At 44.6% G+C, this 15589-nt stretch overlaps 1 protein-coding gene across 3 annotated transcripts in view; it reads right to left on the reverse strand.

The window, feature by feature from the left end:
- Positions 1-298: 298 nt before the first annotated feature.
- The window catches only part of KCNJ1 (potassium inwardly rectifying channel subfamily J member 1), a 31303-nt gene continuing 16012 nt past the window's right edge, over positions 299-15589 (reverse strand). For 2 of the 3 annotated variants that reach the window (XM_027580184.2, XM_035722943.1), the window contains one exon: positions 299-2735. In XM_027580184.2, coding sequence (XP_027435985.1) covers positions 1596-2714 — 1119 coding nt within the window. In that variant the 5' untranslated portion in view covers positions 2715-2735 and the 3' untranslated portion in view covers positions 299-1595. Of the gene's footprint in view, positions 2736-12450; positions 12603-15589 lie in introns of those variants that run through there. The other variant, XR_003517514.2, reaches the window with a different exon arrangement.

A 15589-nucleotide genomic window follows, 5' to 3' on the forward strand; every position in this document is an offset into this window, starting at 1 on the left:
ACAACCACCACTTTGTGTGCCCAAGACACATTGGAGTGATCATCAGGAGTGGTACAGGGAAGAGGCATGCCTGTAACCAGAGGGTCTTTCCCCCAGGGTAAGCCGGTGTCCAGACAACATATGGTCTTATTTGCCATCTTCCCACCCCTCCCACATCGCCCAGGAGAAAGTCCACCCTCAGCAAGAGGCATGTCACCTGTTCGGTCTGTTACAGTTAACACACATGTCAGCTGCCAGTCTGTTACAGTTAACACACAATAACTGACACTTTTGGAAAGCATGTGCACTGTTTCAGAGATTTAATATATGAATCAACACACTGAAAACATTTTGATTCCTAAAGGAGCTTTGAGTCCCATTCTTCCCAGGATAGATTCAAAAATAATGGAGGTGGAGGACCGAATAAGACATTCACAGTAAAACCCTTCCCTAGAGATCAATCCTTATATTAAGCTGGTCCCTTTGAGAAAGATGCAGTGTTGGCCCTCAGAGAAAAACACACCTCGTGTTTACCTCCCTGAGGGGTCACAGACCATCCCTTTCCTTTCCACAAGTCTTCTTTAGAAACAGCATTTCAGTACAAACTCAAGGCAGAAAAACACAAGATCCCTTTTTCTCAGAAGCACTAGCAGTATTGTCCCTTCTAAACTGACATTGTGCCTTTAAACTCTTCACTGCCTTCTTGGAAGATCAGGAAATATTCTTTTAACAGATTTGTAGCCCTTTATCCCACCTAACACAAATTGGAAGAAATATCACCACCATGTTCAAATCAAGCATTCTTTCTTCAGGAAAGTATTCACTGAGATTTCTAGAGTGACGATTTAGCCTCTAAATGTACCATGCGAGATCATTTGGGCCAAAACCCAACTTGGGCTACAGTGTCTGGATGCACCATAAAGCAGGTTGAGTTCAGTGTTCCTCTCCACGTTGGATACATAGAGATGCAAGGTCCATGGCTTGAGCCTTCCCTTGCTCTTCAGGAAACACAGCATGACCCAGACTAAGATGAAAGTTCCAACAACCAGGGTTGGAGAAGCTCAGAGCCTCACAGATTTTCTTGGGGTACCTACCAGTCTTTTCTTACTGTCTCTGATTAGTTCATCTCCTCCAACCAACCAAAAATGGCTCTCTGAGGGAGACCATTTTTCCCTTGATAAAAGCCAATATTAAAAGTGGCTTATTTCTTATCAGTAGAATAAAAATGAGAATACGGTTTTTCCCTGATCCTATCTAAAGCTCATAACTTCTTCAAGGAGACTTTTAAGATCTCATTTGGCCTGTCCATTAAACTTTTGATGATTTTGTTTCTATCAACACTGCATAACTTCAAATAATCATATTCAAGATACCAAGTGAACTCCTATGGCTTCCATACTGCTATTTCCTGTAAGAATATTGCATGTTCTAATGCAGTTGCCTTGTAGAGCTACCTGTCTTGTAAAATCATGGCTGTGGGATTCAGGGGCATGGTGCTGATAGACGTTGAAGGCTCTTGTCCTAATTTCATATCCTCAAATTGTTGATTGCTTCCTAATACTTCTAGTCACTAGGTATCTTCAAGACTTTGCTTTACTCCTGTTGAAAAACCACTGTCACATTTTGGTGTCATCTGTTTCATTGACTTCTGACAAGCTGAAGTTGGGATTGTCATAGCCTCTCTTCATCCTGGCTCTAGCATGTTTCTCGTTATAAAGGCACAAGGCACAATGAGGAGTCTCCACTTCCACAGTCTTACTAAAGTTATGGAAATCCACTCGGTATTTCCCTTCCTTAGTCTTGGATACCATGGGAGCAAAACGGTAGCCCCAGAGCACCTCTTCTGGGACATAGGATGTTCGGACTTGGCAGGTAGCACTGGTTGATTCCACTGTGCCATCTAAAAACACTACTAATTCAAAGTCTTGCTGGGGAAGAGTTTCTGCTGCCATGTGGAAGAAGGGGCTGTTTTGATCAATGACATGGTAAATTGTCAATGGGGAGATGAAGAATAAATTTTCATTCCCTGCATCAACTACAAAGTTGATATTGATCTGGTCCAAAATAATAGTCTCTCCTTCAGGAGTGACTGTGGTCCTCAGGAGCTTTCCATATATGTGACTCCCAATAAGGAGGCTCTTCCTAAGATTAACCACTCGGATTAGGAGACAAAGCTTCCCGCCCCGCTTACTGATCACTGCGTTCTTGCTGAATGTAATGGTCTTGGCACGTTTTTTGGGTCTGGAGATCTTGGCTAAAATGGCACCACACATGAAAGAATTGATGATGACTCCAAGTATAGACTGGAAGATAAGAAGGAAAATGGCAGTGCCACATTGTTCAGTCACACACCTGAATCCATATCCAATAGTCACTTGTGTTTCCAGAGAAAACAGAAAAGCTGAGGTCAAGCCATTAATGTTCTCCACACAAGGGGTGTGGTTGACAGAAGGATGGAACTCAGGGAGATCTTTGTGAATGTAGGCTACCGCATACCACAGAAGACCAAAGAAGAACCAACTCCCCAAGAAGGTTGAAATGAAGATGGTCATTTTGTATCTCCATTTGAGGTCAAGCACAGTTGTCCAGATGTCCACAAAGAATATAAACCTTGACTGAGCCTCCACATTGCCAAACTCTATGTTGCACCTTCCATCTTTGGAGACCAGTCTTGCTCTTTGCCGAGAATGCCCCAAAAAGTGAGCAACAAACCATTTCCGAAGATGTTTGAACATTCTTTCTGTCAACACTCTGATCTGAAACACATCAAAAACAAACAAAATGAAATGATGTTTACAGCAGCAGTGGACGAGGTGCGTCACATGAAGAGCTAACTATACATGAAAGACCATTCAAAACAATCTGAATTACTGAGCATTCAGAAAAGCTGACAGTTTATTCCGGATACTGCAACACTATTTTCAACAGAAACTTTCCACCAAAAGACTATATTGCTTAGATATAAAGAGGGAAAATAATTACAGAGATCGAAATGGAAGGAACTTAAGAGGGCATGTATTCGAATGTTTCCTGACCTTAGTCAGTGGCACACAAACTTAAAAATGCTTGTGATAACCAATTATGACCTGTACTATGATTTATCTGGTATTACTCTTTAAATCAATTCTCCTTTTCCTTTAATAAATGTTTGCCTTCTGCTAAGCAAAAATATCAGTGAAAGCAGAAGCTGGAAGGACTACTTATAATTTTTGTAAAATATAAAAATAAATAACCATAAAAAAGATTCATTGCTCTACTACCTAAAGCATCTTCTTTACTGCTATTATCACTCAGTATCAAAAGGAATCTTGACCAATTCAATTTTCTCATTTATCCAGTGAAGGAACGGAGATTCAGAAAATTTTAATGACATAGCCAGAGTCGTGTACTAACCAGTGGCAGGATGACAACTAAAAACATAAACCATAAGGTTCCCTACTTCCAGTACAGAGGAACCTCTAATATGCTGCATCTCAGTTATTAAATTTTATATTCTAAAGTCAGATTTGTTTGAAACATTTTAAGACAAATATTGGTCAACTTCCTTTTTTTTTTTTTTTTAATGTTTGAGACTATTTAGAACAGAGTTCCTCAATACATTTTGGTCAAGTCCTACCCTATGATCTCAGCAGTTTGCTCAGTGGAGCTACAAGCCTGTTTCCTTTTTCTCTCCATGATGTGCCAAGATTCCTAAGAGGAATGGTATCATGGTCACCATCAATAGCTCATGCTTTCTTCCCTGATTCTAAGCTGAAGGACTGGGAAGCTCTGATTTAAATAATACTCCAAATAATTCTCCATAAAGGTAGAACCATGCTTTATTCACTCCTCTACCCCAGCTGCTAGCACAGTCTATGGACACTCAATAGTTATTCAATGAGCATAAATGGAATAATTCAGTGAATGAAGTAAGCTCTTCAAAATACCATCTACTCAATGGTTTCTTGTTGATGACATTATTATGACTTCCAGTTTACAGCAAAAAAAGTGAAGGGATTTTCCCCTAAACAGCCAACAATGATGAAAGCCACAGTCATCAACACTAGACTACCTCCTCCCCTAGATGTGCCCTCCCCCACTCTAAGGTGTGCCCACCATGGTTAGCAATGTCTTCGCGGTATTTTTAATTAAATGCAAATATGTTTCTAAAATAGATTTCAAAATCCCCCTTCAAAAATATGTTTATTCATACAAACCAGGAAGCGAAACCAACTTAGTGATACATTTTAAACAAAAGTACTATCCCACACTGTTGTGTTCACAGCCTTAAGCCAGGTGAAAACATAAGAAGCCAACACCAGTGGTAAAAAGAAAACCACAGCCATGGTGATTTGAAATTTTGAGGACAAGTTCTATAGATACAGAGAAAGAAAATGCTACCAGGAGAGCAAAGAGCAGTGCACACACTCAGAGGGCCCTGCCCACATCCCACCCAACCCTCATGGACCTCAAGTCCCCAAAGAGTCGTAGGGGTTGGTCCCAGGTGAGGCACCCTGAAGAAGAGTCTGCTCCCTCCCCAGCCTCTCTCCTTTCTCTGCACACACATAGTTTAACCTGGTTTACGTTCCTCCCTCTCCTGGGTTCATGGAAGCTAACACACTGTCTTAAAAGCTCTTCGTAGAAATAAAATAATAATTCTCAAGCCAACATTTATCAGGCGAATCCATATTCTCTTTGTCACACATTATATTTCCAGAGTTGGCTCCCAAAGCACAACTTCTGAGTTTTTCTTCCTCACAACTTCTCTTCCAGTCTCTCCTAAGTTCATTTCATTTTCGAAGATAAAGAATATTTCTATAGAGTGAATAAGTAACCTCTGATTTATCTCTTGGATAAGTCTGGGCTTCCTTGCCTGCATTAGAAATAAAATATCTGCCTGGCCTTGCAAAGAGCTAAAACAAAAGCAGTCAGCTTATAATGCTTTCCCCAGACCGTCTGCACTTACCAACATCCTAAGCATATTCCAACCCGATGTATCCATGTCTGGGGAAAGCAAGGAAGTGGCCTTGGGAGTTGATCTCTGTCTGCAGACTGATTTCTTTTAGACTCGGCCTAATTTATTTTAGGGTTTGGTCAGTGGACTGATGCTAATTTCTATTAGCTTGAAAACATTTAATTTGATAGTGGAGTTGGGTGGCTTAAACCAAGGCAATTGGTTGTTCTCAGACTGAGCCCCAAGCTGGGCATGTTTTTTTTTTTCAGACCTCACATGGCTTGAATACCGTCATGCTAAGACATGACAACCCCCAGCTAAGGTCCCTGGGCAGCAGGCATGGCTTGAGTTCCAGCATTTTCCTCCTCTCCTTTGCCACGCTCTATAGAGCTCTCTTGTTGTTTCTCATAGGTCATGCCTATTAGCTTTCCACCAGAAAGAATTAGTTATCATCGATCTCTGAGCCTGTTCTCTGAAATACACTGAGATCCTGAGATTTCCAAATGTTCACAAAGATACAGGTAAACATATAGACTTAGATCAGTACATATTCATAAGATGAAAGTAAGGTCACCCCAGGAAGAAACAAGACACCAGGTCAATCTCTCTATACAATAGTCTCTGTTATGTAAGAAACAGATTTAAAGCAGTCTTTATTGTTGGAGTTATTTTATAAAATCTGGCATTTACTGAAGGTAGTTTTCACATGTACTGTGTTGGCCAGTGCTGCTGATTTATTTACTCAAAGAGTGAGAAGAATGATACCTAGAGAATGTAAGAATATGGGATAAATCCATCCCTTGACCAAACCCATCATTCACATGGCAGACCCATTGTAATCAGCACATAGCCTACTTTGCTTAGACAATGACATCTAATCTAACCACAGACAGAGCAAATATGCATTTTTTGTACTATGGGCTCGTCAGAGATTGGCCCTGGTTGTCTATGTTGTGTAGCATGTACGGTTTTTAGGTTACTTTCTATTGAAATCAGTAAATCTTAATAGCAAGCAAAGGGCTGTACTTGAGCTAATATTTACCAAGGTACTCTTAGTGGCCTGGCAAAGCAAGTGAATTCTATTATTGCCATTTTTTTTTCCTTCAGTGCTCCAGATATTCTTGTTCTGTAAAGAGTCCATTCTCAGAAAATAGACTTTTTGTACACTTTCCAAACACTGAGTATATGCTTATTGTGTAGGATTTCAAAAACAAATTAAATCTGCTCCCGTTCTCAAGAGGCTTACAGTCAAATGGGGAAGTGAGCTCAGCAAACCAGCAATTACAATGTGGTGTGGTGTGTATATGCCCAAAAGAACACCTTTTCTAAAAGATCTCTATCAGATGGGTATCCACTCTCTGCACAATACTTCAGTGGACAGAAAGCTCACTGTCTTTTTGCATTCATTAATTTATTTTTCTATCATGACTCAACCATGTTGAGTTGCTGCTAGTATGTGTGTCAGGCACTGGGCTAGACATTAGAGAAGCAATCCTTTACCAAATGGGCACTCTCCTTGTCACTTTGAAGAAGCTTCCAGTCAAGTGTGTGTGTGGGGGGGAGGTGTCAGGGTGAGAAACAGCGGGAGTGCTCTGGGGAGAATCTTATCTGAGGTGCTATCGAGGGCAAGGCCTGAGGATGGTGTTAAACTCACATGTCGTAGGAACTATAAATATTTGTTGAGTGATGACAAAGAAATCCATCAACCCATGCATAAAAGCAATGAGTTATATGGGTCCCCTTCTAATGGCGATATTTTATAAGAGACACACCTGGGTGTGAAGTTTGAGCCAACTACACTGTAATCGTGTGTGACCCAGGCAGGGGCAGCAGAAGAAAGAAAGTGTGAGGGGCTGAAAGAGGAGCCAGGTGACTGGACAACAGGGTCTCAGCAAGACACGAGGCTGGAAAGGCAAGCAAGGGCCATACACACTCAGTGGTGGAACGCCACGTGAGATATTTTCATTATTGACTCAAATAATGAAACAGTATGAAGAACACTGGTCTAGTTCTGCTTCAGGGACAACTCATGATAATTCTAAAGAAGCCTGAAGTCTCTTCTGCTTACGAGACCTTCAAATTCCTGAAAATAAACATGCTTTCCTCCTGAATCTCCTTCTGTCCACAAAAATGCCCCCTTCGTTTGCATGAAACACCCACATCAACTAAAACCCTTCATGAAACGAGGTGCCCATGGCTCGTGCTCATTGATGATGTTGAAAGAATCAATGCAGAAGGTGTGCATTTGCCGGTGTGCACCTGAGAATGGTGGATTTGTGGCTTCCTACAGCATTCACCACAAAGCCTCCTGCCCAGTGCCAGCAAATGCTCCACGTCCACAGTATCAGAGGGAGGAAAGCAAAGTGACTTGGCTTTTGCTGCCTCTTATTTAGAATCACAAAGGCCATCATTTCTCTTAAGAGATGAGAAACCATTTACTTGAGTCAGCCTTTTTGTCACACCTCTCACCGCCTTACTTCCATTTCGGACACTTCTCCAGAGTTGAGATTTTATGTAAGACGTAGAACCTACGAGTTCTGGGTCCTGAGTGCAGAAATCAAATGATTTTCTGTAGTTCCTTTGCAACTGCGGTGGAGGAGAAATTCAAGTGTCCGTGAAATTTTACTGCTTTGTTTAAGCCAACAGCCAACTGAATTCACAAACACTGCTGAGGACCAAGCGCAGCAAGGCATAGAACGGGATTCTGGGGCATGGTCTCAGCCTTCTTCATTAACATAATCAAGCCAACGCTTGACTTACAGAACATTTACCGTGTTATCAGGTGCTAGGCTAGGAAACAAAGAATTAAGGACACAGGCCCTGCTCCCCAGGCGCTCACAGATAAGAAGTGATTGAATTATCGAGGTGCTACCCCGAAAGGGTTAAGGACAGGGTTGAAAGCCACCACCAAAGAGGAGACCCAGCAGGCTGGGTGTCAAGCTTATGTTCTTCAACACACAACTTCGCTAAGGTGTGTTGCACCTAACTGCTATGCAGAGCACTTCCTGTTTTCTATGAAAATGATCTCAAGCTATTGTAGGCTAGCCACCCAGATGGATTTGCAAACACTCAGGACCCTGACAAACACTGAGTCATCTAGCTCCCGGATTACCCCCAGAACCTACTGGAGAAGGGGGCTGTTGCCCTTTCCTTTGGTAGCTCCGGGAGAAGTCCCTGCTGCTGTCTTAAGCACTATCAGGCAGCTCACTTGGGGCCAACAGGGGCCCTTCTTAAATAGACCTTGGCAAGGCCGGTAGAAACCAATTTTCCTGGTCTCGTGGCACATAAAAGGGCACCTGAATTTCAAGACTCTTCCAGGCTAGATGTAGGAATGCATTTCAGGAACATCTCACCTTTCTTTTGGGGGTAAGGGTTTTCCCAGATCTGGTCCACTGTGAAGCCCCAAGTCTGCTTGTGTCCAGGATGGGAACACAACACAGGCCTTCCTGGGTGCCTGGTTCCTTCCCACGAAAATAGTGTGGGACCAAGAGTCAGGGAATCACAAGGTTTAAGGGTGTTGGTGCTCTCAGAAAGGACACCGTGTTCTGTAGACGTCTCTGGAGCCAGCTGGTCCAGTAGCATTACTGGAATAACTGCACAGGCGTGCCAGGCACGGAGATTAAGAGAGGATGGGAGGACCTGGTCCAGGTGTTCGTGGCCCAGGTAATAACCGAAGGCAGCGTGGCAGGTGGAAGGAACCCAGCTTGGGTAAGCAGAGACATGGACTTGAACACCAGCTCTGTCGCTTAATGACCAGGGGCCCTGAGAAAGCCACATCGTCTTTCTGAACCTCCGTGTCCCCACCTGTGAAATGGCTGTTAAAATACACTTTCAAAGACTGCAGTGTGTTCTCAGTGCAATCACATATGTAAAGTTCCTAGAACATAATGATCAGGCAATAAATAGTAAGAACTGTTATTATTAGTCCACAAATTTAAATGTGTGCAACAGTTCACCCAGGTGTCACTGACCCAGGCCATTTGGAGCCTCTGCTGTGTGGAGTTAAATGGGCTGTATTGGAGACAAGAGCCAGGTGAAGGCAAAGGCTTGTAGGTAAGTGACAAAGGTCGCACCAGAGTGCCTGTGAACTGTACTGGCTCCAGAGCCCGTCCTCCCACATGGAACCAAAGACCCGGGAAAGGGGAATGTGTTTTTATAAAGGCTTTGTCTATAACCACAGCAGAAGGCTTATCTTGCAGAGGAGGAAAGAAGATACAGGGAACAAGAATGATTCTTAACAAGCCTGCCCAGAGGTGTGGTGGTACCTGGCGTGACGCTGTCCTTCTCCTACCACAGACATTGACTAGGCCTTGATCATATTACTGAATATAGACACATATGCACCCCGCAAAGGGTTTTGGCACTGCTAGGGGCTTCCTGGCTCTCCCCACTAGGGCTCTGTGTTCTTCTGTTCAACGCGAATAGTTTCTTGCAAAACATTGACATCAGACAAGACCATTCTGTAGTCAGGTCTGAACACAGACAAAAACCTGAACATTGTCCAAACCACAAAAATGACCCAAATCCCCCTACGCGGGCTATTAGAAGTGATCACTGCTTCTTTACCAAGAATGACGTTCGCTGTCCACCAGTCTTCTCCCCTTCCAAATGATAAGATTTATTGACATAATCACTCATAGAATTACTCTGAATTACTGACATCTAACCCAGAGCAAAGCATTGCTTCTTTAAATCTTCCCCAAATCACCTAAACAAACCCAAATCCTCTTTAAGTATTTTCTAGCACCCAGGGAGGTTCCCCACATTTCTTCATGGTGTGTGTTCTCACTAACTGCAAAAAGCCAATTTGCTCAATTACAGGGGTGTTCCTGGTGCTCTTCGGCTGGGATGCATTAACACCACTAAAGGACAGAAGAACACACAGAAGAAAAGGTGTAACTAAGAAGTCATAAAGCCATTTTACAGGCCATATGTTCACTTTACACATTTGTTTGCTTTTGTATCCGGATGTGAAGAATCAAGGAAATAACCAAGTTTAAATACAAAAAGTCATGAAGAGGAGTTAAAATTTTTCAGATGCAGGCTTTAAGTTCTAGCTAGCTATCTTGCTGACCACGACCACTGGTCATCCTGAGATAATTATACTCTCACCACAAAGACCTCTATTTCTACACGGCGCGTGGACTGGGTCCTAGCAGGAAATGTCAAGAGGTGTGATGTTCCCACTAATTCAGTCAGCCTGTGAGCTGGTGAAGCTGGACCCAAGCAAGATGTCTGCAGGGTCTTCCCAGCCTTTGGTGACAACATGCATTTGCTGTGGAATCAGGAACCGATACTTTGGAAGCTGGATGCTTATTCTGTGTGTATTTTCAACATTGTTTCCTTATTGTTCTTCATAATTGTCCCTTAAGGTACTTAGGAAATGCTAGCCTGTCTCAGCTATGTGAAGAATGACCAAAAGGAGTCACTTCATCCCTGCCTAGCTCACAGTTTTGGAGAGAAAGCAACACGCCCCTGGGGGCTGTGAGGAGCGGTGACAGCGGAGTGAGAGGGCACTAGAAGACAAGAGAAACTCACAGACACACAGGTGGATCCACTTGGTTTCTGTTCCAAAGGTTTTCTAAGAATTCTTCTCTTCTAAACTTCAGGGAGTTCAGCTCTTTACCAAGAAGGCATTGCTTTATTGGGTCTGAGTGGACTGAGCCGCAGCTAACAGAGAAAGTCGAGGTAAAAGTAAAGATGCACATCTCAAACTGAATGAAGAGAAAGACCAGGGCAGAGAAAAGTCTCCCGAGAGTGGGAAATGTCTATTAAGATAAAGATGCCATGGAGGGCGTCAGTACCCTGCTGCGCGCTTTAGGACACGGAGTCGCACTCTCCTGCATTCTGTGTGAACAGCGCCCTCTAGAGCACAATGCAAATGGTGCCCCATTGGAGCCGTGAAATTCTGGGGTCAGGAAAGCCTCCTCCGATGTTGGCCCAGGCACAGGAGTTAAAATCTTTTACGTATATTATAGTGTTGAATTCTCATGATAAACCTAGGAGTTGGGGAACTGAGGTTCAGCGAAGTTTAGCAATTTTCCTCAAGGTCACAAAGCAAAAAGCCCAAAGAGCAAAGATTAGAAGAATCTAGATCTGCCTGACTGAGAAGCCCTTGCTTTTAAGCCCTATGGCGTACTCACAACAGCTACCTAACAATGTAGAGGGAAGGCAAACATTTTTTCAGCACCTACTTACTATGCACCAGAAATGGTGATAGTGCAGAGATCACATAGCAAGTAAGAGCTAGCAAGAAACAAAACCTTTTTTTGAAGACACAAAACCTGAAAAGATAAGGAGAGTTTGGACTGGTGGACAGGGGATAGGTTTCCAGGGACAAGCAAAAGCATGGGCAAAAGCACGAGAAAAGGGGAGAGAGGCAGAGTGTGTTCGAGGCCGTGGGGGCCCCATGGAGAGGATCCAGGGCCAACTGGTTTGGATCCACAGGTGCGTGTTGGCAGAGAAGGCCACAGGCCCCCATGCCACAAGAAGGACCTCATAATGCTGCGCAGAGTTCGAAAAGGGTCATGATGCCAAAGTAATTAAGACGCAAGTGTGGAAGCAGCTGAAGATGTACTGTCAAGCATGGTGTTTTCTTCGGAAACTTCTACAGATTGTTCTGGCTTGAGCCAACTGTTGGTGATGGCCTGAAGTTATGGCAATGACATCGTCCATTTGGAGACATTTCTAAATATCTATAGAGTGCAGTTACTTCACCGACCCCAGTCAGAAGTTCGTTGATAGTGAGGCCAGTGAGGGAGGATGGGGAGCCTCCTCCCCAGTGGAAGAGGAGGCTCTGCGAGTGATGGTGAGCTGAGCCCGGTGTCCTCACTGCTCGAGCGGGAGAGCAAAGCACCCTGGCCTTGGAGTTGGTCAGTTCAGCAATACTGAGTGGCCAAGGTCATGCCTGGGCAACAGCAAGGACACAGACAAAGGAAGACACACGGGGAACACTGGTGCTCCCCTCTTCCTCCTCCCAACCCCAGCCTGGCCACTTGGTTTCAACCTAAAGGCCATTTTTCAGAAAGAAACTTACGTGTCAGTTTCTCAAAGACAGAAGAGTCCCTGACCACACACTCCCCATTTAAATCAGGTTCCTTTCTCTTACAATAGTTTTTACTGCACTCATTACTTTGGGCCGGGCGGGTTAGTTTTTACAGTCACTTCAACTTACACATTTAGCTTTGTGCTGGTTTGGGGGCTCTGACCTCATCCATATCCTCCACTGCTACATCCCCAGTGTCAGCCTCCAGTAGATCCTCAATAAACATTTGTCAAGGAAATAAATAGCTCCAGCAAGGTGTGAGCGACTCAAAGCACTTGGTTTTCAGAAGGGGACCTGGGGCGGGGAACAGAGCCTAACACTGCTCTCTAATGGCAGGACTCGGGCTCCACAGCACCAGGACTGGGCAGATGATTGGGCCATGTGGCCTCGGGCTCCTCATAACCAAACCCTTATCTGGCTTTTTTCTAGCCTGGGTGGTCTGCTGCCTTGTTTACAGAGAAGTCAATGTGAGCATCAAGCCACTTGCCTCTGTCTGAAGAGGGGCAGGAGACGACTTTCAAAGCTCCAAGTATCACCGAAACTTGCAGTGGCCAACAGAGCTCCCTGGTTTGGGCTTGGAATGTGCCAACTTGCTTTTGTCAGGATGCACCCAGGATCGGGGTGGAAGCCCGGTAGGAAAGACACCTGGTAAAACACAGCAGACATGGTTGTTGTCTGTAGCAAGAGGACAGATCCTGGGTGAAATTTCAATCAGTCCTTCCAAGGAGCAAATGGGACCCCTCCACAAAGGAAGGGGTAGAAGGATCAGTTCTAAGACCCCTCCCATGCACTCAGGCCGGACCTCTGGAGGGTCACTATCCTACCTGTTGAATTCTAGTTTGTTTTTCTTTAAGATTTTATTTATTTATTTATTTGAGAGAGAGAGAGAGAGCAAGCGGGAGTAGGGGAAGAGGCAGAGGGAGAGGGAGAAGTAGACTCCCCACTGATCAGGGAGCCCCATGCAGGACTTGATCCCAGGACCCCTGGATCAAGACCTGAGCTGAAGGCAGATGCTTAACCAACTGAGCCACCCAGGCACCCCTGACTTCTAGATTCTAATGAACCTATGACAGAAAGTGGAATTAACACAATGATCCAAAGATGTTTCTAGTCTTGTCGTACATGGTCAATTTTCAGAAGTGTTCCATGCAAGCTTGAAAAGAATGTTTGCAGCCGGCAGTGTTCTGTGTCTCTGGGTCCAGCTTATTAATTGTTTTGTTCAAGCCTTGTAGTTATTGAATGTTCCTCTATTCTGTTCCAGAAAGAGGTATACAAAGATGTTTCTAGTCTCATGGCCTTTTTATTCTCACGTCTCCTCAAAAGAACTCCATGTCCAGGTCTAGATATATAATCTGGAACCAATGTATGGTGTTCTCAAAAGATGGTATGTGGGGGCGCCTGGGTGGCTCAGTCTTTAAGCATCTGCCTTCAGCTCAGGTCATGGTCCCAGGGTCCTGGGATCGAGCCCCGCATCGGGCTCCCCACTCCGCAGGAAGCCTTCTTCTCCCTCTCCCACTCCCCCTGCTTGTGTTCCTTCTCTCGCTGTGTCTTTCTCTGATAAATAAATAAAATCTTTAAAAAAAAAAGGTATGTGAACAGAAATCGCTTGTATATAGTAAGTCATATTACATATGCGTTAAGATATTAGGTATTTTTAAAAATCCTTTACTGGATTATTTATAAAGTGAGGAATGATTTTTGCAAATAAAATAATCATCCTCTCACTTGTTTATCTTGTAAAAGTATGTGTTGGGGGGGTTGTTTGTCTGACAACTGTGCACACGTACAATGAAATAATTCTTAAATTCCATCTTTTGAGCCACCCACCTCAAATGGCACCAGGATTGAGTAAAAGAATTTAAATGTTTACAAAAAGTATTTGGGGCACCTGGGTGGCTCAGTCGTTCAGCAGCTGCTTTCAGTTCAGGTCATGATCACAGAGTTCCTGGATTGAGCTCCGTGTCAGGCTCCCTGCTCAGCAAGGAGTCTGCTTCTCCTTCTCCCTCTCCCTCTTCTCCTGGCTCATGCTCTCTCCCTTTCTCTCACCTGGTCAAATGAATAAATAAAAATCTTTAAAAAAAAAAAAAGCTGTATTTGTTATCAGTGCAGAGATCCTGTTTTTAGGGTGACCCTTCTAGTTCTCTGTGGTTTGGGTTGGTGTTACATGGACTCAGTCTTTCCAGCCCAGAAATGAACAAATTCCTTGTGGACTGGAAATCCTGAACATACTTCCCTGAGTGTCTGCAACAGGAACGTATACTTTGTTTTTAAGAAAACATACAGAATTCCAAGACTTGACAATTTCTAAAATAGGGGCCCAATTCAGCTAAAACCTGAGTGATGGCACCCGGGGACTAAAATTCATGATGTTGTGCCCAAGGTGAAGGGTGTCGTGTTGGTGGGATAGCCCAGCTCTGATAGATGTGCAAAAGACAAGGCACAGAACACCAGGTTCTTTAGTTTGGAGGGGAACTCTGGATGCCTTCTCCTCTCACATCCTAGCTTATGTTTAAGATCCCCTATCAGAGCTGCCTCAAGTGGCTCCCAGGTTAAGATTGAAGAAGTGAGTATGTGGGGTTTGGATCTGGAGTGAGTCACTTACCAGCTCTAACACTGGCTGCTACCTAACCTCTCAGTGTGTTCATCTGAGAAATGGGGATATTCGTAAACATCTTGCAAATGGCTGGAAAGAGCTTCAACAACACTTGGACATGGAACGTGATAAAGCCCTTAACATCCTCAGTATCGGCACCTCCAACTCTAATTTCCTTTCCAGTAACAGGCTGCAACCCACTGACAGACCCAGTGATGTTATTATCTGCCATGACTTTCATTCTGGGCTTCCCTACGCCAGTGTCCAAGCTGCAGGAACATCGGGCTTCCCAGAAAGGTGATGAGAAGGGCAAGGCCCACGGCTAAACCACAGAGCAGGGGATTCGCTGGAGAGCCAGCGTTCCTGTTGATTCTATTGCTCTGCCCCAGGGAGCTTCTGAGGGTCAATGATTACCAGCTTTGGCTTGGGTTCCGCCTAACCATCAGAGTTGCATTAATGGGGCGGCACACCACCCACACTCCCATGTCCAAGTACTTTCTGGGAAAGCCCCGGAGGCAGAGAGAAGCAGAGCCAGCAGCCTCAGTGACCCTGTCGTTCCATGCCATAGAGCCGCCCTTGGGCCCATGCTGAATTCCTCTTCTTGTGGCTCTTCTTGTCGCCAGGCCGAGCCCACCCCAGGCACACTCTCGGAATGGACCTGACTCCTGACTCCTCACAAGCTCGATGAGCTACTCCAGCCATTGTGCCGACCTGCTCTTGACCAATCCTCACCCCTGCCGCTGAAACGAGGAGGCGGAGGCGGGCAGGAAAGGGGGAACATTTCCCAGACCTGAGGGCCATGCCAGAGCTACCTGCCTCCCAAAAGAAGGCCTTCGGGGCCCACAGCGGCCCTGCTGACGCAATTTCTCTCATTCCTGCCGTTTCTTTTTACTCAATGGTGTGTATAATGACCTGGTAAGGTGAAGTGGGACTCCACCCCATTTCCCCTTCTTGGCCCTTCTAGCCTCATCAAACCCAACCAAAAGAAGCTTTCCTGTCTCAAAAACTGTTATTTAACCTCTCTGAGCTGCAGTTTTTC

Source organism: Zalophus californianus, chromosome 11 (genome assembly GCF_009762305.2).
Source record: "Zalophus californianus isolate mZalCal1 chromosome 11, mZalCal1.pri.v2, whole genome shotgun sequence".
NCBI lineage: Eukaryota > Metazoa > Chordata > Mammalia > Carnivora > Otariidae > Zalophus > Zalophus californianus.